The sequence below is a fragment of the Lacerta agilis genome, chromosome 14 (genome assembly GCF_009819535.1).
Source record: "Lacerta agilis isolate rLacAgi1 chromosome 14, rLacAgi1.pri, whole genome shotgun sequence".
In the NCBI taxonomy this organism is placed as follows: domain Eukaryota; kingdom Metazoa; phylum Chordata; class Lepidosauria; order Squamata; family Lacertidae; genus Lacerta; species Lacerta agilis.
Genome location: NC_046325.1, coordinates 22,411,521 through 22,437,272, shown reverse-complemented (window position 1 = coordinate 22,437,272; position 25,752 = coordinate 22,411,521). Strand labels below are relative to the sequence as shown.

At 46.7% G+C, this 25,752-nt stretch overlaps 2 protein-coding genes across 2 annotated transcripts; both read right to left on the bottom strand.

Moving 5' to 3' along the window:
- Nucleotides 1-392: 392 nt before the first annotated feature.
- Nucleotides 393-8,604, bottom strand: LOC117057696 (olfactory receptor 14A16-like). Its single transcript, XM_033168536.1, has 2 exons — nucleotides 8,172-8,604; nucleotides 393-916 (listed from the first exon to the last, which is right to left on the bottom strand). The coding sequence occupies exons 1-2, from the start codon at nucleotides 8,602-8,604 to the stop codon at nucleotides 393-395; spliced, it is 957 nt and encodes a 318-aa protein (XP_033024427.1).
- A 7,579-nt stretch (nucleotides 8,605-16,183) lies between these two features.
- LOC117057695 (olfactory receptor 14A16-like) lies at nucleotides 16,184-22,123 on the bottom strand. Its single transcript, XM_033168535.1, has 2 exons — nucleotides 21,765-22,123; nucleotides 16,184-16,793 (listed from the first exon to the last, which is right to left on the bottom strand). Exons 1-2 carry the CDS (start codon nucleotides 22,121-22,123, stop codon nucleotides 16,184-16,186), a joined length of 969 nt encoding a protein of 322 aa, XP_033024426.1.
- Between the last annotated feature and the right edge of the window lie 3,629 nt (nucleotides 22,124-25,752).

Here is a 25,752-nt window from a genome sequence, read left to right as displayed (position 1 = left end):
TCTAATTTTTAAAAGTACATTACTCTTTATTTATTTAAAATATGGATATCCTAATCCTATCCAGTTATTTCACAGTTTAGAAGAAGAAACATACTACAGAATACAATCCGCACAAGTTAAAACAAAGAACAAATAAACAATAGTAAAAAAAACAAAAAACAGCTCAGCATGTATTCACGTCCCCCTCAAAAACACCTTGTTTTAAGGTGAAATCAGAAAGAAAACAGCATGAATGCCTGTGAAATTTCAAGGTAAATGGAATTCCAAAGTTGGGGAGGCACCATGGAGCAGGCCCACCCACATGCCCTCATACTGTGCACATCATCTACTGACAGAACAATAATAACGTCACCATGTGAGATCTCACCTCCCAGAAAGGGCTCTACAACGTTTCACCTTTTCAGAAAAAATCTGGGAACAGTGCCATACAAGTGTTTAAGAGTCAATAGCTTCTGCAATGCAGTCTGGATCTCTTTGCTTCTCAAGCTATAGATGAAGGGATTTAATAAAGAAGGAAGTATAGCATATATCACAGAAAAGACTAGATCTAGGTCAGGTGAGATATTACTGTGTGGTGTTGCATAAACAAAGGTTCCAGAGGACAGATACAGAGAGACAACAAGGAGGTGGGGCAGGCAAGTGGAGAGAGCCTTATGCTGTCCCTGTTTGGAAGGGATTTTGAGGACTGTAGTGAAGATCCACACATAAGTTTTAATAATGAAAATGAAGCATCCCAGTGCTGCAATATAACTAAATACAACAATTCCAACTTCAACTAGGTATAAGTCAGAGCAAGACAATTTCATTAATTTGGGGATTTCACAGAAGAATTGATCAACAATATTGGAACAGAAGCTCATTGAAAATGTGCCAGCTGTGTGTAACGCAGAATAGAGAACACTTGTAATCCATGCAATGGTTGCATATCGAGACCCGATCCCCCCACGAGGTGAAATGACGACACAGGACACCGGAAATAAGGTTAATGGGCATAAAAGGCCACAACTTTATTGGTTACGGATGTTGAGCGGTATTGGCTTTAGGCATTGGAACTAACTAACAATATCCGACTCCAGCACGTCGCGCTGGCAGTCCAGGAAGGGTTAACCACCGATGGGTGAGAACCCTGCTGCTGCACATCAGCTAGGGACTCACCCAGTGATCACCGGACTGGGGCGTGCCTTTGGCCCTCACCCACCGTGGTTTTGGACAGGGACACGCCCCCCCGGACTCATTTACTGAAGTACCCTTCAGAGCCTTGGGGGAGGTGATGGCCGAACCTCCCCCCCCCCAAGATTCTAACTTGGGGCTAATCCAATGCCTAACCGCCAATCGGGCCCCAAAGGGGCTCGCCGCCAATACCCTCAGACCCGCAACCAATACCTAAGAGCCAAAACAACATCTGCCAGCCAAGCATCATTTCCTTCATCCGAGAGATGAACGCCATCGTTCCGATAGAGAGCCGCCTCGCTGAATTTTATTGCCGGGTGAGGGATGACTTGACCCCCAAGGGCCACCACCCGGCGTGCCACCGCCTTGTCCAACAACTTCCTGGCTCTGTTGACTGCAATAGGGCAAGTACAGTCGCGCCACGTGCGCCTCTCCAAAAGAGTAGACCAGAACAAGGTCATGGATGGAAAAGAAGCCAACAGTTCATTAAAGTCCTCAAATATCTTCCATTGCAAATCAACACCCTTCCGATAGGCGAGGTCATTTTCGCCGAGCTGCACCACCATGGCGTCAGGGGGACCTTGCGAGGCGGCTCTGGATCTCACAGCCGGGAGAAACTCATCCCAATGCATCCCTCTCCTTGTGATCCAGGATATCTTGACCCTAGGGGGCAGACCCAGGTTACGACCCCATCCGCGCTGGGATGCACGCTCCCTGGCCCAGTGCACGATGCTATGGCCCACCATCCATATATGAACTGCTTTGGTGCCTGAAAATGAGTAAGAGAAAGGGTGGTAAGGGATCAGGTCTAGCTTCACCATGAGTTGCGCAAGTACCCTTTGTAAGCTTTGGATTTCCACCGGCCTAGATCTTTAATGTTTTTCACGGACAGACCCCAATGCATGGCTGTTGTTGCTGCCCCGATTCTAAAGGAGTGTGCTGCAAATTTGTCGGGAGGAAGGCCGCAGGCGGCGATAGCCTTTCTCATTACTCGCGTAAACTGAACCCGCGTTAGGAGGGTGCCGTCCTGATGTATGAGTAGGGGGCCGGTTGCGGCTGGCCTCATATGCAAAAATCGCCTTGTATCTTTCACTGGACAGGGACCAGCGTGTCCCGTGGCGGGCAGACGCATCCAGGCACCCTTCCCAAGTTGGTCCGTCTTTGACTGGCGAATGAGGAGCAGCACTTCTGATGTGGAAAGCCTTACATCCTCGAATGCAATACCCCTAGTACCCTGAGCCTCTGATACCACTTCGCCAACCCTAAGGGCTCCGAAGAAGGCAATGGAGTACGCAGCTGAGAAAAGCCTGGCTTCGTACTTTGACCAGCATAATTTCCTCAATTGTTTATGAATTTGGGTTAGGATGTCAAAGGTAATTGGCCTCCTGGTATCCTTACTGGGGGGTTGCAACCTGCGCCAGCCTTCTAAGGCTCTGCGTACAACAAAATCCTCACATGGATCCAATGAATAAATCGTTTTGCTAAAGAAGGATATAGCTGCCGAGTGGATGTTTAGTGTCCTCGATGCCCAGCCTTTTCGCCATAGGTGAGATAGGTACTGTAACACCTCCTTCTTATTAGGAGGGGAGTCCAGTCCCACCCCCGACAATCCTGCACGAAAACCCATGAAATCAGTCCAAGCTTTTTTGTAAGATCGCAATGTGGAGGGGGCGACAGACGCCGATACTCCCTTCAGGACATCTCGCTCCCAAGGCTCCAAAGGTATTCCGGGAAAGGCTCCTGGGATAAACCTAGCCGTGAAATGAATGTTCGACTGTAAGCAAAAGAGGACAAATGCGCGCAATAGCGAGGCCACCCTGGAGGACCGTGAAGATCGCCTAGAGAGCACCCCTACCACCGCCTGGTTGTCCGTCCAGAAGCAAACACGGTGGTTTCTAAATTCCTCTGCCCACAGGTGTACCGCTACAACTATCGGAAAAAATTCAAGAAAAGTTAAATCCCGCAGTATGGGCTTCCCCTGCCAAAGTTGCGGCCACCGCGGGGCGCACCATCTACCCCGGAAATAAACACCAAATCCCAGAGAGCCCGCAGCGTCGGACTGCACTTGGAAGTCTGTCTGTAATCTTAAGCTGTCCTGCCAAAGGGAAATGCCGTTAAAATTATCCAGGAATCTGACCCATACCTCGAGGTCTGCTTTGACTCCTTTACTAAGCCTAACCCTGTGATGGGGTGCTCGAAGGCCGGCGGAGAGCCTAGCCAGCCTGGCACAAAAGGGGCGCCCCGGGGCGATGACGCGGCATGCAAAATTTAGGTGGCCTAGGAGGGACTGGATCTGCCTAAGCGTGACCTTCTTCATAGGGAGAAGTTCCAATATTAACTCCCTGAGGGCTGTTAGTTTTTCCTTAGGCAGCCGTGACGTCTGGGAGATTGTGTCAAGCTCGATGCCCAGGTATGTAATGGTGGAGACTGGTCCTTCCGTCTTATCCTTCGCCAGAGGAACGCCGAGTTCCCCCGCCAGGGCTGCGAATGCACTCAACAGGAAAGCACAATCAGAGCCGTTAGAGCTAGCCACGAAGAGGAAGTCATCGAGGTAATGAGTCACGCCCTCCAGGCCTGTTCTAAAGCGAAGGGCCCAATCCAGAAATGTACTAAATGTCTCAAAGGCCGAACATGCCACTGAGCAGCCCATAGGCATGGCCTTGTCTATGAAATATGCCCCATTAAACCGGAAGCCCAGCCATTTAAAATCCTGAGGATGGACTGGGAGCAGACGGAAGGCTGATTCAATATCACATTTTGCCATCAAAGCCCCCTTGCCGAATTTACGTATCAACTGGATAGCATGGTCAAAGGAGGCATACTTCACAGAACAAAGTTCCTGGGGAATGCCGTCATTTACTGACACCCCCTTAGGGTGTGAAAGATTGTGTATTAATCTGAACTCTCCTGGCGATTTTTTGGGGACGATGCCCAGCGGTGATATGTGCAGCTGCGGGATGGGGGGTGTCAGAAATGGGCCAGCCACCCTCTGAGCTGAGATTTCTTTATTAATTTTCTTAAGGGCGATTTCTGGCATATCCCTGACAGATTTTTGGTTTGGTGGGTCACGTGGAGAAGGGGGATGAGAAACTGGAATTCTAAAACCCTGGGAAAACCCCTCCCAAAGAAAAGTGGCTGCGTTCTTATCATGGTACTTGCTGAGAAGGGCTTTCAAAGGCGCTAACCTAATTGGAGAGAAGGCCAGTCCCAGGGATTTATTAATGCCGATTTGCACCTGATCCATGAGAGGGGCCCTGTGCATTTCTTGGCCCGCCGTGGGCACCCCCCGTCCCCCCCGAAAGGACTGCTTGCCTTTGAAACAGGACGAGACGGGATGGGCGCCCCAGCATCTTTCACACTCATGTGCAAACTTACAGTAGGGTCTCTTACACAGCCCACGATTATATTCCCAGCATACCTGCCGGCGGACCTCTTTTCTGTGCTCGCTCTTTGCAAACCGGGATGTATCAGGGTTCTTTTTCTCTATGTAGGGGCCCACATGTTCACTCCAGAATTGCTGGTCCTTCAGATCCCAGCGTGTGGTGGACAGTAAAGAGGCATTTCTGCGGAACTCCTCATCATATGTTAAGGCCGCCGATTCCCCTGCTAGCTCATGCGCCTTTCTTATGTGCGACATGTAAGCAAGTAAATGCATCGCCCTTTTTGGATAAGCGGCGACCACTACCCCCATAAAGATCTGAAATCCGTCCAACCAGTTTTCGATATTTCCTTTTCCCCCCTTTGCCTGTGACTTTGGATGGAGGGAGTAGAGTGAATATATCCACATAGTCTCCATTCAAAATCTTGGCTCTTTTCTTCTTTGATAAGTGGTTACCCAAAATCACGTCTGTAGAGACGTATGTGGATGTCTTGATGTCTGGCACCAAGGCCCCGTTCTTCCACTCTAGGGTACCACCGAAAGACTTCCGGTGCGAATTGGCCCTCCTCTCATGGGCCCAAAGTGGAAGGCCTACCAGCTCTTCCCCCTCCCCCCAGTAACTATCCAAGGGAACGTAGCTATCAGAATCAGAAGAGCTACCTGATTCGTCTTCCGTGTCCGATGGTTTACTCTTCTTACTTTTCTTGTGGTTGCTCTTCTTGGTCCTCTTTTTCCCAGCCTCGACGCCTAGGGGTGGGTCCTGCTGAGTGGCTAATGGCTGGCTCTGCGTGATGGTCGTAGCTGAGCGGCCCTGGACGTCCTCCTCAGATGATGTTGCCGATGACGCCCCATCCTGTGACACCTGGAAACAGCTAGGCACACCAGGAGAGAACTGGAGAGAAGAGACATTACCCTGGCGCAGACCCGCCCCCATACCTGCGTTCTGGACACTGGTAGAAGCTGTTTCTGCAAGCTGAGCTGGAGTTCTCACCCCTTGTGTGGGAATGACCACAGGGTGGGCGGACCCTGAAGAGGAGGCTGAAAACACAGGCTGGGAGGCGCCCGTAGAGGAGGCTGAGGACTCTGGCTGGGAAGTGCCCAAGACAGAATGAGCAGTTCCTTGTTGTGGAGCACCTAAGACAGCAGCCGACGTTCCTGGTTGGGGAGTACCTGAGAGAGAAGCTGAAGTTCCTGGTTGGGGAGCACCTATGAAGGAAGTTGAGGTCCCTGGCTGGGGAACACCTAAGGAAGAAGCCGAAGTTCCTGGTTGGGGAGCGCCTAGGAAAGACGCCGACGTTCCCGGTTGTGTGTCACTTGAGAAAGAGGCCGAAGTTTCCGGCTGTGTGCTGTTACTGGCTGCCGTATCAGGAATGCAATCCTGAGAACCTTGAGAAGCTAGCTCTTGTTTTGCGGGGTTCGGTCTGATTTGCTGGTAGATGCTCTGAAAGCCAGATAACAGGTTAGCTAAAACTTCTGGAGAAATGGTAACGACGGCCCCCCCCCTGGATTACCTGACTTTGACTTAGAAGCACGCCTTGCCGACTGGCCTGAGGCTGCGGATTGTTTGTCCTTCCTTGGTGCCATCACGACAAACAGCTGCTGAGACCTGCTGAAGACTTCCAGAAACTGCAGAAATGGTCACTGTACTATTGTAAGGTTAAGTCTTAAAGAGTTAATTAAAATTAATTTAGTAAAGTTTAATTTTCTTTTCTTTTTCTTTTTTAAATGTAATTATCTTATTTATCTGTAATTATCTGTTGTTGTTGTTGTTGTTTTTAATGGAAAAAATTGGGGGGAATCTTTTATGTGTTGGTATTTATTTATTTATTTATTTAATTGGGGTGAGGTGATAGGGGAAGGGGCAGAAGTGCCTGGCAACCTTGTTAAATGAATGGAGACCAAGCGTAAGGCTGCAAGGAAATTGTGGCCACAAAAAACCCTTTTGCAATGTAGTGCCAGTAGACTAATTGCAATTCAATGTATGAATTAAGGTAACCTGCAATGCGCAATTGCGGAAGAGATTGCCAGCAGTACTCCTAAGGCTCTTTGTGCGCTTGTACTATTTGCAAGATCACTGCCAACTATGAAGGTAGAACCTGTTTTGTCTCAAACCTAGCCAAACAAAATGGCTGCCGCTGAAAGCCGCATGGCCCGAGCTAAGATGGCTGCCGCAATTTGTTCCTCTGGACAAAAGAACACAGCAATAAGTAGTCTCCCCCCACCTTGCTGCAATTACCAGCCTCCCCCAGCATGACAAAAGGTACAAGAAACCCCCAACACTAGGACCCCTCACAAGTGCAGTAACCCACAACGCAGTCAAGAACAGCAAAATACGTTACCGAGCGCCCTTATGGACCAAGGGCGCGAAGAGGGGCGGTGGGAGAACGCGATGCGGATCGGTAAGCCGAAAGGCCAGGAGAGGGTCACCGAAGACGGCCCTTGAGGCTGGAGGACAAGCCCCCAGCTGCACTGGACCAGCACGCAAAGCGGCGCTAGAAATGGCGCCGGGAGCCCGCTGAGTGTCGGACTGCGATCCGACAGCATTATGCGGCTGAGCAGAAGAGCCCCGTGTGCTGCGCCGAGCAGCTGAGCAGAAGGAGCCACGTGTGCTGCGCAGAGCAGCTGAGCGGCGGGAGCGCGTGGGCTGCGGTGCTCTGGATTGCCGCGCAGCAGCAGCTAACCGGCGGGAGAAGCGTCTGGGGACGAAGTGCAGCGAAACCTCTGCGCAGCGGCTGTGGCAGTCTGGATTGCTGCGAGGCAGCAGCTGACCGGCGGAAGCAGCGTCGGGAACAAAGAAACAGCTGAGCGGCGGGACCACGTGGTCTGCAGAGCCCTGGATCACGCCGGGGAATCAGGAAGCAGCGAAGCGCACAGCTTCTCCGCGGGGAGGACGTGCAAGCCCCGCGCGATCGGAAGGAGCGGCGGAAAGAGTCAGAAGCACCACAGCTCGCCAGTAGCCTCGTGCATGTATCGGCGCTCGTAGATCGCTCCGAGCGAACGGCTGTGCAGCGGGAGCACGTGGGGCCGGAGTGCCCAAGATCGCTCGGAGTAACCAGAAGCGCCGAGACGCACGGCAGAGCAGCAGGAAGCCCCTGCAAGCTTGCGAGGGCGAGAGGAGCGCTCTCGATCATCCCGCTAGCCCGCAAATGGTCGCCAGCTCGGCCGAGCAGGTAAGAGGCAAACGGGGCTGGAAATTGCCGAGCGGGCAGGAAGCCCCTGCGCCGCAGAAACCAGCACCTAGAAGGGGAAGGTTTTGGCGTTTAAAAACGCTGTTTTTTAAGTGATTCCAGCCGCGATTTCAGCTCTCGTGATCTTGATCCGCCGTGCCTTGCCCTGTAGATTCTGAAGCTGTAGAATCTTGATCCGGCGAGGCTTGGTCCGGCGAGGCTTGATCCGACGGAGCTTTAAATCGCTGAATGGAGCAGGGAAAGAGCAGGCTGAGCCCTGGGCGCGCTCTGGCTTAAATGCAGCCAGCCACGCCCGACAGCTGAGCCGATAGGCCAGCCAACCGGGCACCGCACCCAGGACTCAGCCAGTAGCGGCAGGGGATGAAACCATCCCCTGCGCACGTGCTGGGATCGTGCCGCATGCAACTCCCCCTCCTTCCTAAGGGGCGGGAAAGGATTTGTCATCTGAATGCAGGCTTCTTTGTTCATAATTAGTTCGTATTGCAGTGGATTGCAAATAGCAACATACCGGTCATGTGCCATTATTGTTAAGATAGCAAAATCAAAGCATTCAAAGACTAAAAAGAAGAAAATTTGAGAGACACATTCAAAATATGAAATGTGAGTGCTGTTCATGAGTAAGTTAAACATTGATTTGGGTAGAGTGACAGAAACTGAGCCAATATCAGAAATGGCCAAGTTCATTAGGAAGAAGTACATTGGTATATGCAGACGATGGTCAAGAGCTATCACAACAATGATCAAAAGATTCCCCAGTATGATTATTAAGTATAATGCTAGGAACAGAAAGAAGTGTAAGACCTGCAGCTCTCGGACTGGAGAAAATTCCAGAAGCAGGAATCCAGAAGTAGAAGTCAGATTAGCCATTCTGTATGTGAAAATAACGGTGTGTTACCTGAGAGAGAGAGAGAGAGAGAGAGAGAATAAATCCCATAAGAATGCTAGGAGTGATTCTCCATTTATTTTTATATTTGTGTGCAGAGCAAATAAAATCATGCAGATTAGAATAAAAGAATTGTAGGGTCGGAAGGGACCCACATCCCAGAAAATCCTGCCAGGGTTTGACAATGGAGAATTGGTCTCCTTGCCATCATGCAGAAAAGCAGTCTTGACATGATTCTTTCCTCACTCTTGACTGCCACTCTCTCTGCTCCCTACCCCAGAATAAATTTTCTTCCACTGTAACACAATTTTTTGTACAAAACTGAAAAAGATTTATCTGGAAAATCAAGAATGTGATCCAAAGTGCACAGGAATTGCTCCTTAGCACTATTTTTGAACAGATGACAAGGCTCTGAACCAGAGTTCCCAGCATTGTGTTTTCTAGGTGTTTTCAAAGAGAATGAGACCATTGACATTAAAAAATAAATAAATCCCTCAGGTACCATGTTGCATACATAATGTAAACATAACCCACTGCCCTAGTTATATAGCATTACTTTTTCCACATTAAGTGCTGCTCTCCATTTCCCGCTCTGTGGATGCATAATTTCTCCACACACAAACACCTTGGATGGTTGAACTATATATATCATTGCCATGGTATAATCCAGAATAGCAGGGCTTTGTTCACCTGCCCTACTTCCAATATGATATATCATATATGCCATCAGATGCCGGTCATACCCTTCTGAATTCTGCATTGGACAAACAGGCCAGTCTCTGCACAGAATAATAAATGGGCTTCAAAGGCTGAATATAACATGAAAACTCTGTATTACGGTACATTCCAGCAAGAGGTTTGTTGACTGAATTAGAACAGTGGACTTTTAACATACTGCATGCCTTAAACAACTTACCGATTCAGGAGGGTTTTTTTTTAATCAGAAATTGTTCTGTGGATTGCCACTATTATAATATAAATTTCATTATTTGCACTTACTGCATTTCATATTCCACTGACCTCACTGTTTGCAACCCTTCCCCCAACAAAAAGGGGGAATAATAAATTTGTTAGTCTTTCAGGTGCCCTAATAAATTTGTTAGTCTTTCAGGTGCCACAATAACGATGATTTTGATTGAAAATGTGAAGATAAAATGTGGTTATAAAGGTAAAGGTAAAGGGACCCCTGACCATTAGGTCCAGTCGTGTCCAACTCTGGGGTTGTGGCGCTCATGGTGACTCTTAAAAACTACATGTTTGATAATAGGAATAAGAATGAAAACAAGAAAGGGGGATAAAAAAACAGTTAACTTACTTTTCGTTGAAAATATTTTAGGCAGTAGATGGAATATCTCCCCCATTTGCTTTTGCATAAATGAAACGTTTCCCTTTGTCTGTTCACTGAAACATTTGCATTGTTTATTTGAAATGGGGTCTTCTGTGTGTTTGTCGATGTGTCCCTAAACAAGGTGCGTTTTTTTGTTTCGTTTTTTTGGTTGTGGAGTGGAATTTATGTTTTTGTTTGCTTTGCTTTCTTGGAGACATGTTCCCAAGAGCCTTGCACACCTGATCTGAAAAGTTTGCTGAGACTTTTTTCTTGACCTTTGTTTTGTTATATTTTTCCCTAACAGAATTAGATAGATAATTAGCAGGATTAACCTCATAAGACCACTCACTGGAGCGAGATCAATGTCAATCATTATTTTTAATTTCTTTATTGATGTCCATGTTTAAACTTGGAGCTCCTGCATGGAAACAGCTGCTATTCCAGCATGGAGCTTTTCTGTATTAAGAAGGACATATTAAAGTTAAGGTATCCTTACAAAATAAAGGATTTCTCAGAGGCCCATTGCATGTAGAACCAAATGATGTGATATTCTGGAAGACCTGTAAACAACATCTTGGTATTGAAGATAACCCTGGGACTAAGTAATGGAAATTGTAGAATGAGATTATATATGCTTGTCTTGTTGCTGTGAAGCCTTAATTTCGGTTGAGTTAGTTGGGAACGCAGAGGCTTTTCAAGTTGGATGCCTGGCAGTAACTCCACTTCAGGGAGATATACAGTAGAGTAGACAAAGGGACCAGACGGTGTGGGCTCTGCAGATGTCAGCTCTGTCCCCATGTCAACTCTTGCAACACTGGTATCACAGGATATAATAGTTATCATCCACATGTAGTGCTGTTTTCTTTCCCTACCCTTCCCTGACTATCTTCAAACAATGGAAAAAGAGATATTCTTTTTTCTGCATCTCTGGTGAAAAAACTGCTGGTCCGGAAATGCTTGCTTACGTTATGAAAGCAATGAACTGGCTGACGGATTTTTATTTTACTTTAATGTCAATATGTTTCAATCATGTCATGGTTATTTCAGTAAGTGCTATAAGGCTAGAACTCTCTCTTTAAAGAACCTCATTTTGCTGCTAGCACAATGGGGAGTTTTCTAAGATTTCTGGAGCTTCCCCCCACATCCCAGAAAATCCTGCCAGGGTTTGACAGTTGAAAATTGCCCTTCTTTCCATCACATTTCTCACACTGGTTGCCTTCCAGTGATCCCATTATTTAAGAGGTGGGCGGGAGTGGGGATCAGGCCTCTAAGCTGGGTGGTTAATTGGGCTCTTGTTGCCAGGTTTCTCTCTCTCTCTCTCTCTCTCTCTCTCTCTCTCTCTCTCTCTCTCTCTGTGTGTGTGTAACTTGTTGCATTTGTGGTTTATGTGAAAAAGCAACATCCTCATAACTCACAATATCTATAAATAATTCTCATTTTTTCTTGATGTTCAAGTTAAGGCTTAGAGTACAGGCATGACCAACTTACATGCTTTCAGGAGCAATTCTGTTCCTAGGGGATGGCGCAGCTGGGATTCAACTGCTTTACTGGCCAGGATCATGGACTCGCAGGCCAGGTGAAAGTAGTATCAATCACTCCAGGTGGGGCAGTTGAGTCATTAAGCCTCGTCTGCCTGGAGCCAATGGCGGAGGAAGCAGGGTGCAGAGTATGTGGACCGCCCTGGGTGTCATCACTTGGGGGGATGACAAAATGACAAAAATATGAGTTTCAAAAAAATAAAAATTGGACTCACAAAACTTTTTAGTTCAGCCAACACATGTAATGAAATGCAGCTGTCCCTGGGCGCCACACTGCAGGGACTGGCACTTACTGTGGGGCCTGCAGTGTGCTCGAGCCACGTGTCTCTCCTGGCAGTGACAAGGTGGTTGTGCTGGCCCCAAGGGTTTGTCCATGAAGCGAGGTCCAAGTCCAGTCCTGGGTCTAGGGGTCCAAAGGAGGTCAATCCGGCGGGGAGCAAGGCAGGGAGCAGGTCAAGGTCCAAGGCAGGTTCAGGCACAAGGTTGCAGGTTGAGCACACGCTTGCAACTAAGTTGCTCACGCAACTTGGGCTGGGTCTGGCTGGCTTTTATCTGGCCCTATGCTTAGGGCGGTCCCGATCCTCCGGAGACTCGCCTCTCCTCCGGGCCTGGAGGCGAGCACTCCTCCTGCAGACACTTAACTCCCTTCGCCTCTCTGCCCTGAGCCTCTGTAGCTCAGGAGAGGCTGGTGGGTTACTGGACCCAGGGGATGCCTCAGCTTCCTCTGAAGAGGCTGGGAGTGGAGCACCTGCAGGCAATGGGTCCTCCCTCCCATCAGGAGCCAGAGCAGACTCTGCTGATGCCTGCACCTGGGGATCCAGCACAGGTGGGGATCCTTCAGGCTCAAGCCCTGGCCCCGGCTCAGCTGGTTCTGGAGGCGGGGAATCCTGTGCAGGCTGGGATCCCTCAGGTTCAGCATCAGAGTCTGACTCCCAGGCCATCACAGTGGTTTGGGTGCCTGCAGGGTCTGTGCTGCCTAAAATGGCAGTGTGGGACTTGTGTCTGCCCTACGCCTCTCCCTCAGCTGCCCTACAGCTGAGGGATGATGGCAGAGACGCTCCATGCAGTGCTCCTCACCCCCATGGGCGGCTCGCCCCACCCCCGGCTGCAGGATGCGTGCGCTGCCCCCTGGCACACGAGCAGCTAGCTACGTCGCTTCCTGGAGCTGATAAAAACTGCAGGGTTTGAGCCAGACAAGAGGGACTCTTGAAGCAGACCAATGCTATTGCTGGTACTGCATAGCCCCTGCAACCCCTGGGTCTCCTGCAGCTGGCAGGAGGGGTTCAGTTGGTTGGCTGCTATTGTATGTTGGCTGTTGGGTTAAATGTTTTGTTTGGGATAGTGTGAGTGTGATGTGTTTGTGTGTGTTGTTGGCTGCTTGGTTCCTCTGGGTTAAGAATTTATTGTCTCCCTCTTTATTTGATCTTGGGTAAGCTTCTGCACTTTTTAAATGTGGGTATAAAGGCCTATTCTGCTCAATAAATTCAACCTTTCTTCTACACTGTTGGTATGTTGCTACTTCAGAGATCTATTAAGATAGAACCCATTTTGGTTTTGGCGAGAGAGCAGCTCATATCCAATTGGCCCCTCATAGACCTCATGGTGCTTGCTGCTTCAGTGTCCGATCTGAGTTGTAGTGGCAAGGAATACTACATTCATACATTGCATTTCTATATGTAAGTCTCTTGATATATCTTTATAATAAAGCACTAGAACTGATCACTCAGGTGTTTTGTGAATCTTCCTTTGGAATCTCTGCAACTGGGTCCTTCAGGGGATCAGTCAATCCTTTGCCCTAGTCTATATTTGGACCCTCAAAACAGAGCACATTGCTACCTGTTGGCAAATGATATTGCATATATAATTGAGAACACCATTTTGCATGTTTACATTAATGATGCCTGAAGATACCCTTCCTGTATATGCAAAATATACAGAACTTAGAACTGTAGTAAAATAAAAATAAAATGTAGCTCCTACTTTCTAAACTTAATATAATATAGGCAGGTAGCTTCTACTACATTCTGCAGGCCTAAATCAACCTAAAAACAACAATCTCTTTCCCTCCTGATAGATGAACACACTGAGCTTCATGTAGCATCCTCAGCTAACTCCAAATGAAAACCCTTAGCACAGAGCTTGGCTAAACTGTCACTTGCTTGTGAAATTGACAGAGTAGCCTACATTACATTAGGCTGTTGTCAGGGGTGAAGCTAGAGTCACAAAGGTCAACCTTGATCAATCGTTTAGGAAGAAGAGGTGAGCTTGGAATTGAGGAAGAATCACTAAAGAACAACCTTCCAGATGTTTCGAGCTCTAACTCCCCTCCATATGATAAAACAGTTGATACATTTCCATTTGGTTTACCCAATAACAACACACAAAAAACAATACGGAAAAAATTAAAGTTAGTACCATGCATTGCTTTTAGATGACAATAGAAAACCAAGCCATTTAAGTAGCACTCCGGTAGTCTAGTGAGTGGAGACCAGTGGCCTTTGATATTTTGTTGGACTCCATCTCCCTTCAACCCAAAACAGGATGATAAGTGGTCCTAGCTGATAGTAGTTGGATGCCAACAAGATACGGAACGGGATTGCTGTAATAGCAAAATTTCCCTGTTGACATTATATCTAGGTGACACTACTACAAATTGTAATAATTGTTTAATTTTTCAAAACTTAACAAAATAATATATATGGGGTACGGGACAACAGCAAATGTGTCTACCAATTGATTCTGCTGCATACTTTTCATTCCTGCTTCTTGGATATTGGATTGCTTCCTAAGAAGGGCAACCCCAGCGGATCTCAACTCCTAGGAAGGGCTATAAAAGGAAATCCCAAACATTTCAGAATAAATCTGGGAATAGTGTCAGGAAATTGTTTAAAATTCAATTGTTTCCACAATGCAGCCTGGATCTCTTTGTTTCTCATGCTATAGATGAATGGGTTCAGCATGGGTGGAAGAATAGTGTATATCACAGATAAGACTAGATCCAGGCCAGATGAGCTATTATGCCATTAATAATATTAATATTAATATTGATGTTGATATTGATAATAATAGTATGCCACTGTTCAGAATGGATTTTGAGGACAGCAGTTAAGATCCACACAGAAGTTATAACACTGAAGATAAATCACCCTAATGTTTGATAGTGCTAAATACAAGAAATCCAATTTCAGATAGGAACAAAGCAGAGCAAGACAATTTTAGTAGTTTTTGATTTCACAGAAATATTGGTACAATATAACTGGTATGGTCCACTGACTTGCTGTTGCAGTTTTGAAAAGTAATGGCATTGGCTCAACTATTCCCACTTAAGACTCTCGAAAAAAATACACCATTAATACCAGGCATCAACATCACATGCTAATAGAAAAACAGGAAGTTAATCCTACAATCCTTCTTTCTTAAAAACTCCAGAAAACATGCATGAAATGCAGGGAGATTACACATACATGTGCTGAATAGCTAAAATGGTGCAAGAAAACATGGCTAAACATGGGAGGCAAAATATTTATATCTATGCTTAATGCAGAGATCTCAGGCTGTACATCAATAAAGAAACCACCTCAGCATAAAAAGAAAGCGAAACAAAGCAAATAGATAAGAAATATTATTAAAACATCAATATAAACTGAATTAGATAACATGTAGCGGCCATGATAACTCCCAGCAGACTGCAGATCCATAAAAGCAAAAGAGACATCAAACCCTATCCACCAAGTCTACAATTATGTACCACAGATTGGTTGGTTTGAACCAGGGTTTTGGCGGGAAAGCCCAATGGTCATAAAGCGGGGAGGTCACCCAGCATGGTCATCTGGGGGTCTCCAGCCAATCGGGGGTGCTGTGCATGACCCCGCCAAGGGCACCAACTTTCAAATGTGTGAGCAATCATTCTCACTTCTGCTGCTATCCTATTTAATTTAAATGGGTGGGGGGTGAGTCCAAATGCCAGGGCACCACCACAGGAAATCTTAGTTCCTGGATGTAATATCTACAGGGTGGGTTTTGTGACAGAGCACTGGCTTTCTCTTGCAGAGAAAAATTATTTCACCGCCTTAGCCCATTGCATTTTATTTACTTATTAATATACTGCAACATAAAATGAGAAAAATGTATGCCATTGCTGTATTCAGTAGTTGTTGTTGTTTTTGTTTAAACAAATATAGGGTCCAGTATGCACCATGCCCCCACAAGCCGCTTGTCACTCTCCTGCTCCCTCCCTCCCCCCTTGCACCTTTGCAACTTCCTTGACCACTGCTTCCCATGGCTGCAGGCAGAGACTCCTGGATGTGATTTGGCATGATCCTTACGATCGCCGAATCACCTTTCAGAAAGATGCCTGCCAATCAAATCAAGGTTGTGCCAGAGCCTATTCTGGCCTATGGCTTTCCTACCAATAGGATGATGTTGCATGCAGCTAAAGAACACCATCAGCATCAGTAAAAACAAGCATACATCATTGATAATAAAGAAACCACCCCAGCATAAAACAGAGCTAAACAGAGCAAATAGATAAGATATATATTTAAAACATCAATATAAATTAAAAGAGATAATATGTAGTGGCCATGATAACTATTAGCAGACATTGAAGACCAGCCCTGTGTCCCCACATTTTATCTGTCTCCAGTGATGGGAATTCTTTAGCAGATCTCAACACTTTCAACGCCTGGGCAGGACAATTCAATGAAATCCCAAGCATCTCTGGATATATCTGGGAACAGTGTCAGGAAATTGCTTAGGATTCAATTGTTTCCACAATGCAGTCTGGATCTCTTTGTTTCTCATGCTATAGATGAATGGGTTGAGCATAGGGGGCAGACTAGTATATATCACAGCAAAGACCAGATCCAGGCCAGATGAGCTATTACTAGGTGGTCTGATATAAGCAAATACTGCAGTGAAAATGAACACAGAGACAACGAGGAGGTGGGGAAGGCATGTGGAGAGGGCCTTATTCCGTCTCTGTTCAGAAGGCATTTTGAGGACTGTACTCAAGATCCACGCATAAGTTACAAGGATGAAGACAAAGCATCCAAACACAAAAATACAGCTAAATACAAGAAGTCCAACTTCAACTAGGTATAAGTCAGAGCAAGACAATTTTAGTAGTTTTGGGACTTCACAGAAGAACTGATCAACACAATTGGAACAGAACATAATTGAAAATGTGCCTGCAGTGTGTAGCACAGCATAGAGAATACTGGTGATCCATGTCATGGTTATCATCTGCATGCAGGCTCCTTTATTCAAAATTACTTCATATTGCAGTGGATTACAGATGGCAACATACCTGTGTAGTGGAAACTCGCGGAAGATCTTTGTAATCACGAGGAGTCAGGTTACATGTCCTATTCCCTTTTCCTCCTCTAATTAGCAAAGTAAGGTTGCTTGTGAGGAGGATGCAATTAGTCGAGAACACCTTCAGCTGCCAATGACCTTGGCCAAGCCACACTCAGGTGCCTGATTCCCTGACCATTCGGGAATGGTGCCTGATGGCCAGGTGAAAACAATCAAACTTAAGTCAGCTATATAAGCAAGGGAATGGAGGGGACAGATTGGGGCTTCGCCACAGACTAGGTCTTGGGTGCTGTGGGGTTTCTGGTGTGAGGGATCTCTCCCGCTGCTCTCTTGAAGCCCCGGGCGGCAGAAGAGGAGGAGATTTGTGTTTGGGCGTTGGTCAGGTACGCTACGTTTGTCTGATTGTATCTAGAAAATTAAAGCATACTTTTTTTTTGTGTTCTTCTTCCATCTGTGTGTTTTATTGGATCCAGATTCAAAAAAAGGAGAACCCTGCCCCTTGGCAGAACATTTGGCGCTGTGAGCAGGATCTGGAGACAATGCCCTGGTGGAAGAAGAAAAGCCCTAGGCAGGAGGATGGCCAGAGCCACATCCCTGGTTGGCCCAGCACTAGTGCTTGGGCACCAGTGGCTCAAATTTTGAACCAGTTGACCCCACCAGTGTCATGGGATGCTGAGATGGCTGGGTTTGGAGGTGCTAGCCCTATGGCTGTGTCTAAGTGTTTGCAGCTAATGGGGATAGAGAAAGGTGCGGGGCAGAAGACAGTGGGGGGGCTTGGATGGGTCCTACTCACTGCGCTCCGGAGTGTTTGGGAGCAATTAGAAGCCTCTCAGAGGAAGGTACAGCAGCAATTAGAGGACATCGCTGCTTTAAAGGACCAGCAGGCAATTCTTAAGGAGGTGCTAGAAAGCGCTCGGGGGAGGGAAGAACTGGCTAAGGAGCGGGCTGCCACTATGGCTATTCGCTTCGCTAAAATGAAACACCCAAAGCGGGTAAGAAAGAAGTGTATCCCTAACCCTCGGAAGGTTAGAGCCCTCATTGCTTCCCGGGAATGGGACCCCAAGACATGGAGCGGGGACATTTGGGATTCTAGTGATGAGGAGTCAGAATGGACAGAGGGAGAAGATGAGGGGAATGAAGAGGAATGGGTTGCTGAGGCACGTCCTCTAGTGACCAACAAGAGTAAGGGACCGCCAGGTAACCCACAAGCGGCCCAGGCCACCCGGATAGTACGGGATTACACTCAGCAGGAGTTGGCGGAAATGGCAAAGACAAACAGGCAAAAACCCGGGGAGGGGTTGAGCCAATGGCTGGTTAGGTTGTGGGACCAGGGAACTACCAGTCTTTACTTGACGGGGGAGGAGTTGGTAAAATTGGGGACCCTATCTCGTGATACATTGGTTAATCAGTTTTTGCGCATGCCTAATTTGGGTGCAACAGGTTCCCTATTTCAGTGGTGTGTAGAGGCTGTATACGCCAGATACCCCGCCCCAATGGATTGGGAAGAACAGCCAGGCCCCTGGCAAACCATTGAGGAAGCCATAGAACAGCTGCGTGGCATGGCTTTGCAGGCTGGGATCTATCAGCAAGGGTTCCAGGGACCAGAGAGTCAGCGTCTCACTGCCGGCATGAGGGCGCGGCTGTTAAAGGGCGCACCTTCACATATGCGTGGCCCATTGTTAGCGCTGCTGGGCCCCGCCCAAGGGAGACCTGTTGGTGAAGTTGCTCTCTTGATAGGACAATTAGGGGTAGGCAGAGCTCAACAATCTTCCCTTATAAAGTGGAAGTGGTATATTGCAGAAAGAGCTAGACCTGGTTCTCATGGGGTGAGCGCACTGCAGGAGCAAGTGTTGGCTGTGACTCCTACAGGGGAAGAAATCCAAGAAATTCCTAGCTTAGAACTTAAAGATCCCCCAGCACAGGAAGCTCCCCCGTATGAGCAGGTTACTCATGACGAAGTCTGGTTCACCGATGGCTCCGCCCGTTACCAGGGAAATGAGCGAGTCTGGCGTGCCGCCGCTTTAAATCCTCGAAAACAAATTACTCTGACCAGAGGAGGAAAAGGGAAGTCCAGCCAATATGCTGAGTTAATGGCTGTATTAATGGTCGTGGAACATGCAATTGAGCAAGGAGGGGATGTTGTATATATCTATACTGATTCTTGGGCTGTGTTTAAAGGGCTGACTGTATGGTTTCCAAAGTGGAAACAGGATGGCTTTTGCATCCACAACCGACCATTGTGGGGGCAGGACCTCTGGATAAAACTGGATCAAATGCTCTCAAAAGTACAAATGCACATTGGACATGTAGATGGACATACAACAGGGACACCTGTTGCCCTGTACAATCAGGCTGCTGATCGGTTAGCAAGAGTACGGACAGCTACTCCAGAAGACGAAGACGAAGAGTTATTGGTATTAGCACGCTGGGCGCATGTCAAGGCAGGGCATCTGGGGGCCAAAGCCACCAAAGAATGGGCCATCAAGAGAGGCATTCCATGTTCAGTGAGTGCCGCTGCCACAGTGGTTGCTAATTGTCAAGTGTGCTCCCAGGTGAGACAGATGCCTCTGTCTAAGACACCCATGGGAAAATTACATCGGGGAAGTGGTCCTGGGCAAATATGGCAGATTGATTATATAGGACCCTTACCCAAATGTGGACGTTGGCAGTATGCATTAACCATGGTAGACACCTTTTCAGGGTATCTTTTGACTTACCCCTGCGCACGAGCGAACCAGCAGAACACCATAAAGGGGTTGGAGATGTTAATACGGAGGTATGGAGCGCCCCTTCAGGTACAGAGTGACAATGGGAGTCATTTTGCAGGGGGAGAGGTAAAAGATTGGGCAAATGAATGGAATATCCAGTGGATATATCATATTCCTCACCACCCACAGGCTTCTGGGTTGGTAGAACGGCTAAATGGGTTACTAAAGCAAAAGCTTAAACAGTTGACCCCCACCCATACCCTGAAGGGGTGGGGTAAAGTTCTAGATCAGGCGGAATTTGAACTAAATAGCCGTCCAATATGCGCTGGCCAAACACCATTGCAACGAATGATAAGTTTGCCAGCGCCAGCACCAGTGGAGTACCTAAAGGTCTGGAAACTCCAACCTTATGGCCAGCCACCCCTCCGAGCGACGCCCGATAGTGCTGGGGCTGACCTCATAACCCCTAAGGATGTGGTGGTACCAGCCGGAGGGCAGGTACTAGTACCCTTGGGGATTGGGGTCACCGTTCCCCATGGAACCTATGGGCGCATCGCACCTCGATCCAGCCTAGCCTTAAAAGGCTTGCAGGTTTTAGGAGGGGTGGTGGACGCCGACTACCAAGGAGAAGTAAAGGTGCTCCTCCATAATGTCAGCACTCAAGATGCATCTCTGCTAACAGGACAACGAATAGCGCAACTCATTTGCGAGCGTATCAGTGTACCCGATATTCAGGAAGCACCAGGTCCACCTCCATCTACTGTCAGGAGGAGAGGAGAGTTTGGATCTACAGATACCACTCTCACCTCTGGACAGAAGGTATGGGTGGTATACCCCGATCAGCCAAACAGACCTGGAGAGATTGTTAGTAAGGGACCTGGGGCCACCTACTGGGTGCTTTTGGCAAATGCTACTGCACCCATATGTTTAGATGCAGCCAAGCTGAAGCGGCGAGAATAATGACTCTCCTATTTCTTTGTAATACGCCATAATAATTTTCTTATTATATGCTTCTAGGACACCATGAATTGGTGGTGGTGGGTAATAGTCTGCCTCTGTGCGCACATCTATGATCAATCGAATCCTCCTGAGTTGAACACGACTACGCTGCTGCTGTGTGAACAACCAGCTCTGTCTCAAAGGCGATGGCTCCCCGGCATCCATGGCAGATGTATGAATGTGACTGGACAGGGGACATGGATGATGTCTGGCAAACGACTGTACTTCTCCATCCCATGGACGTATGATAATTTTACGCTGTCATGGTCCATCACATGGAATGTCACTTTCCAATATTTTAATGGCCAACGATGGATAACGCAGGGGAGTTGGCAGGATATCACTAGGTGGAAAGATTCCAGAGAGGGCAGATTGAGGGGGGATCATATAGATAGTCATGAGTATAGTTTTTTCTTTGTAAATTTGATTAAAGGAATGATGTTAAAAATTAAACATGAGGGAGCAGAGTTAGTGCGGGTGATGCGAGATGTTGGGGATCTCACTGTGCATCATTGGTGGGACATATTCTCCGGATGGAGTCCCACCATGACCAATATTTTGAACCTGGCCTTGCATCCGGTTATCATTGTTTTGGTGATTATATGTATTTCCATGATCTTCACTTGTTTTTTGTTTGTTAAAATTAAGCAGCTGTATGCAAAGGTGCAACCTATGTGGGCTATACTCAATCAAATGACACCGAGGATGAAAAGGAAATAGGATATGTTAAGGGGTGGAGTGTAGTGGAAACTCGCGGAAGATCTTTGTAATCACGAGGAGTCAGGTTACATGTCCTATTCCCTTTTCCTCCTCTAATTAGCAAAGTAAGGTTGCTTGTGAGGAGGATGCAATTAGTCGAGAACACCTTCAGCTGCCAATGACCTTGGCCAAGCCACACTCAGGTGCCTGATTCCCTGACCATTCGGGAATGGTGCCTGATGGCCAGGTGAAAACAATCAAACTTAAGTCAGCTATATAAGCAAGGGAATGGAGGGGACAGATTGGGGCTTCGCCACAGACTAGGTCTTGGGTGCTGTGGGGTTTCTGGTGTGAGGGATCTCTCCCGCTGCTCTCTTGAAGCCCCGGGCGGCAGAAGAGGAGGAGATTTGTGTTTGGGCGTTGGTCAGGTACGCTACGTTTGTCTGATTGTATCTAGAAAATTAAAGCATACTTTTTTTTTGTGTTCTTCTTCCATCTGTGTGTTTTATTGGATCCAGATTCAAAAAAAGGAGAACCCTGCCCCTTGGCAGAACAACCTGTCATGTGCCATTATGGTTAACACAGTAAAATTAGAGCATCCAAAGAGGAAATAGAAGAAAACTTGAGTGACACATGTAGCATAAGAAATGTGGCTGTTATTCATGATGGAATTAACCATGGATTTGGGTTGAATGACAGACACTGAGCCAATATCAGAAACGGCCAAGTTCATGAGGAATAAGTACATTGGTGTATGCAGGTGATGGTCAAGGGCTATTACAAATATAATCAATAGATTCCCAATTACCGTTATCAAGTATAGTCCTAGGAACACAAAGAAGTGTAGTATCTGTAGTTCTCGTATGTGAGAGAATTCTAGAAGTAGAAATCCAGATGTGGAAGTCAGATTATGCATTTTGTATGTCACACAAGAATGCCTGCTATCTGTGGAGGGAAGATCACACCAAAATATCAGAACTGATTCTCCATTTCATTTAATGCTTGTATGCAGACAATTTAAATTCATATTTATTAATGTTATGGGCAGTGCTGCAATCCACCATGAAATGTTTGCTTCATGTAGGGAGGACTGTGATAACCCTGTTGCCCCTTAAATATTTTCCTCATAGTACAACAAAGTGGATGTCATAAATGCATCTTGAGTAGATGAGAATCTTTGGGGTACCAGTGGAAATTTGCACAATTACTTTATCCTTCAGAAAAATAGGTAGATAGCTCATAAATTTCAGCTGGTTCAAAATGCAGTAGTCTTATTACTGACCAGGGTTCAATTTTAAACTAACAATTCACCTGGGGTGGTTTACAAATTAGTTTCTGGGCACAATTAAACTACTCATATTACTATGTTGAATGTTAAGTCAGTTTGTTTCCTAATATCTGATATTGACTCCTTCCCTACAGACTCTGCCTTGTGTTCAGATAGGCAAGGGGGCTTCTCTTCGTAGTTGCAGAACCCTCAGTAGTTCATGGGACTGGACTCGGAGAAACTGTTTTCTGACCTTAATATGGTTGCACTTGAAAAAAGAAACTGCAAAGGGAGATTACACCATGAAACTCCTAAATTGCAATTCAACAAGAGGTATAGTGAACTGTCCCAATAGATTTTTTTAAATAACTAAACATGTATTGAATGGTTTATCAATCCAGCTACTTTGTTAACTGTCTCTGTACTTTTTACAATTCACTGTTTACACCCTCCATCCCCTACCTCAAAAGTTAACCACAGGCACATGTATACTCAAGATAATGCTTCATGGAACTTTGTTCCAAAAAAAAAAAAGCCATAATAAATGTGTAAAAGTTTTTCAGGCAACAACAGACTACTGTTCAGGAATGTGACAACAAAAGCTACAATGGCATCTTAGATTTTATCTGGTTGTTTGTGCACTAACCATGAAGTCAAGAAGTTAGGGTAAATTTGTAAAGGGTTTTCGTTTTTCTTTTTTGTCTTTTGACTTCTTAAGAGATCAATATGTATTATACATGCAAATTACCTGCACAATAAATTTATTAGTCCTCAAGACAACTTTTGTTTTTGCCATAACAGATCATATATACATTTTAGTAATGTAGGCTGCAATACTGAGAACACTTAGCTGGGAATAAGTACCACTAAGTTTAATGAGACATACTTTGAGCGTAGAGTTTTATTATTAAATGATTGAAAATGGATGTACTCACTTACATTATTAACGTAACCATCACTGGTTGCAGGCAGAAATCTCCTATTAGATCAAATGCAGCAGTTTTCAAAAGAGATACTCCAGTTGCTCACGAGGAAGACTTTGAAGTATTATGTTGCATGTATGTGTAGAATGAACTTTTCTTCTCTCAACAATGTTTCAATGGGCAGACAAGGCATGTAGTTCACCCAGTCCTTTGAACTTCCTTAATTCTTTCTTTGAAAATTAATCCTCTCTATGTATCTACAAACACTGAGGTTTTCCTGCTGCGGGAAGGAATTTATAGTTCTGTTTTCTCTGACTTGAGACACGTTCCCAGGAGCCCATTGCACCTGATCAGAAAAGTGGTGTTGAATTTTCTTATCTTCACCTTTTTTTTGTTTGTTCCCACACTAATCTAAATAGATGATAGGCACCACTAAGGCAATAGCAATGTTGATGTCTAATTCTATCCCCCCCCTGATGTTCCAGTGAAGGTTTAAAGTACAAGTACGATACCTGCAAAGAGTTGTTCCATATTGCCTTTTACAGTTATTCCCTCCAGTGAAAATACAACATTGTTGAGAGCCTGGCTCAACAAAGCATTCTGCAGATGCAGTCGGTGGTGGCCGTTGATGTTCCTGTGTTACAAAGGGTTGTAAATTTTAGTTACTGAATGTTAATCTGTTTGACAGAACTGTTGAGGAGCTGAGCCAGCACCAAGGCCAAGCTTCAGCAAAGGGGTTTGGTGGTGGCACAACCTGAAACACAGAACTTCACAATGACAGCGCTCTTTTTTATTTACAGTGGTACCTCGCAAGACGAAATTAATTCATTCTGCAAGTCGTTTCGTTTTGTGGAAATTTCGTCTTGCGAAGCACGGTTTCCAATAGGAATGCATTGAAATTTAATTAATGCGTTCCTATGGGCAAAAAAAGTCGGGGCTTGTTGCCGGCAGCAGCAGCAGCAGCAGCAGCCACAGGAGGGAGGGAAGGGCGGTGGAGCTGTCCCTGAGGGGGAGGCAGACTCCCTCTGAGAGCCGCGGCGAAGACGAGGAGGAGGAGCAGTTCCGCTTCATGTTCCCGCCGCCGCCACCCTCCTCACAGCAGCACGTTCCTGCTTCTAACGCTGAAATGCAAAACGTCCAAAGCGAGCAAGCACACAAGCTGCAGTCTCTTTTTCGGCATGCCAAACCCAAGTTACCTTTGGACGGCAAAACGGTTTGGGGTTGTATTTTTTTGTAGCACGTAGCGTATGGGAGAGGGAGGGTCTGGAGATGGGCAGCCATCGCCACGCCAGTTTCCCCTGTATCCCTCCCCCAGCCGGCAATGGCAAGGCAGCCACCACTCCGTGCACGCCCATCGGAGTGGCAAGCGGCATCTATCAAGACGCTGCACAACCCCCCCCCCCGCAAGTCCTCCCGGGGCCCACCAGCCCCACAAAGGGTTTGGGGCAGCCCCGGTCCTTTCCATCACCACCACCACCACCACCACACCACACCACCTCCCGATCAGAAGAATTACGACTGCAGCGATTACGATGGTGATGGGCTTGCCGCTTGCCCTATCCCCAAAGACACGCATGCACACAAACAGAGAGAGAAGAGTGCCTTTCCTCCAGCAACCACTGGCGTCCATAGCTCGCCCTTGCGCTCCCACCAGCAAAGCCCCGCAAATCGCATTCCAGCGCCGCCCTCTCCCCGCGCAAAACAACCTCCTCCTCTCTCCAGCGAAGCCCTGTCTTTCCAAACCTGCAAAGGGAGAAGAAGCGCTTCTTCCTCCGAGTCCGAGATCCTCCCGCACGCCACCTTCTCCTTCCCCTCCTCCTCCTCCTCCTCCCTCCCCGCCTCCCACGATCCGCTGCAACATGCAGCGTGCAAAAAAAAGCAAGCATCTTTTACCTGTTGTTGCTCTCCAACTTCTTTATCCTCTCTTTTACAGTGGTACCGCACAAGACGAATGCCTCGTTTTGCAAGTCACGGCCATAGAAAATTTCGTTTTGCGAGTCACCTAAAAAAATCGCAAAACCCTTTCGTCTAGTGAGTTTTTCGTTGTACGAGGCAATCGTCTTGCGAGGTACCACTGTATTTTATGGCACTTATGTAAATGTTATCATTCATGTAAAATGAATAAATGAATTTACTGCTGTTTTATGTTTGCTTTGTGTCATTTACCACTGTAAAAGTACTTTGCTGGGAATCCATTCAAGGATCCTTAACAATAATGAAAATTAAGAATTTCTGGACAGAAGTACTGAATATTATAAAAACAAGGATAGGTTATGATATTCCAAGAAACCCTAAAATAATTCTTTTTGATACTTAAGACATATAACCAGGCCCTTCAATGGTGACCAATCGAAG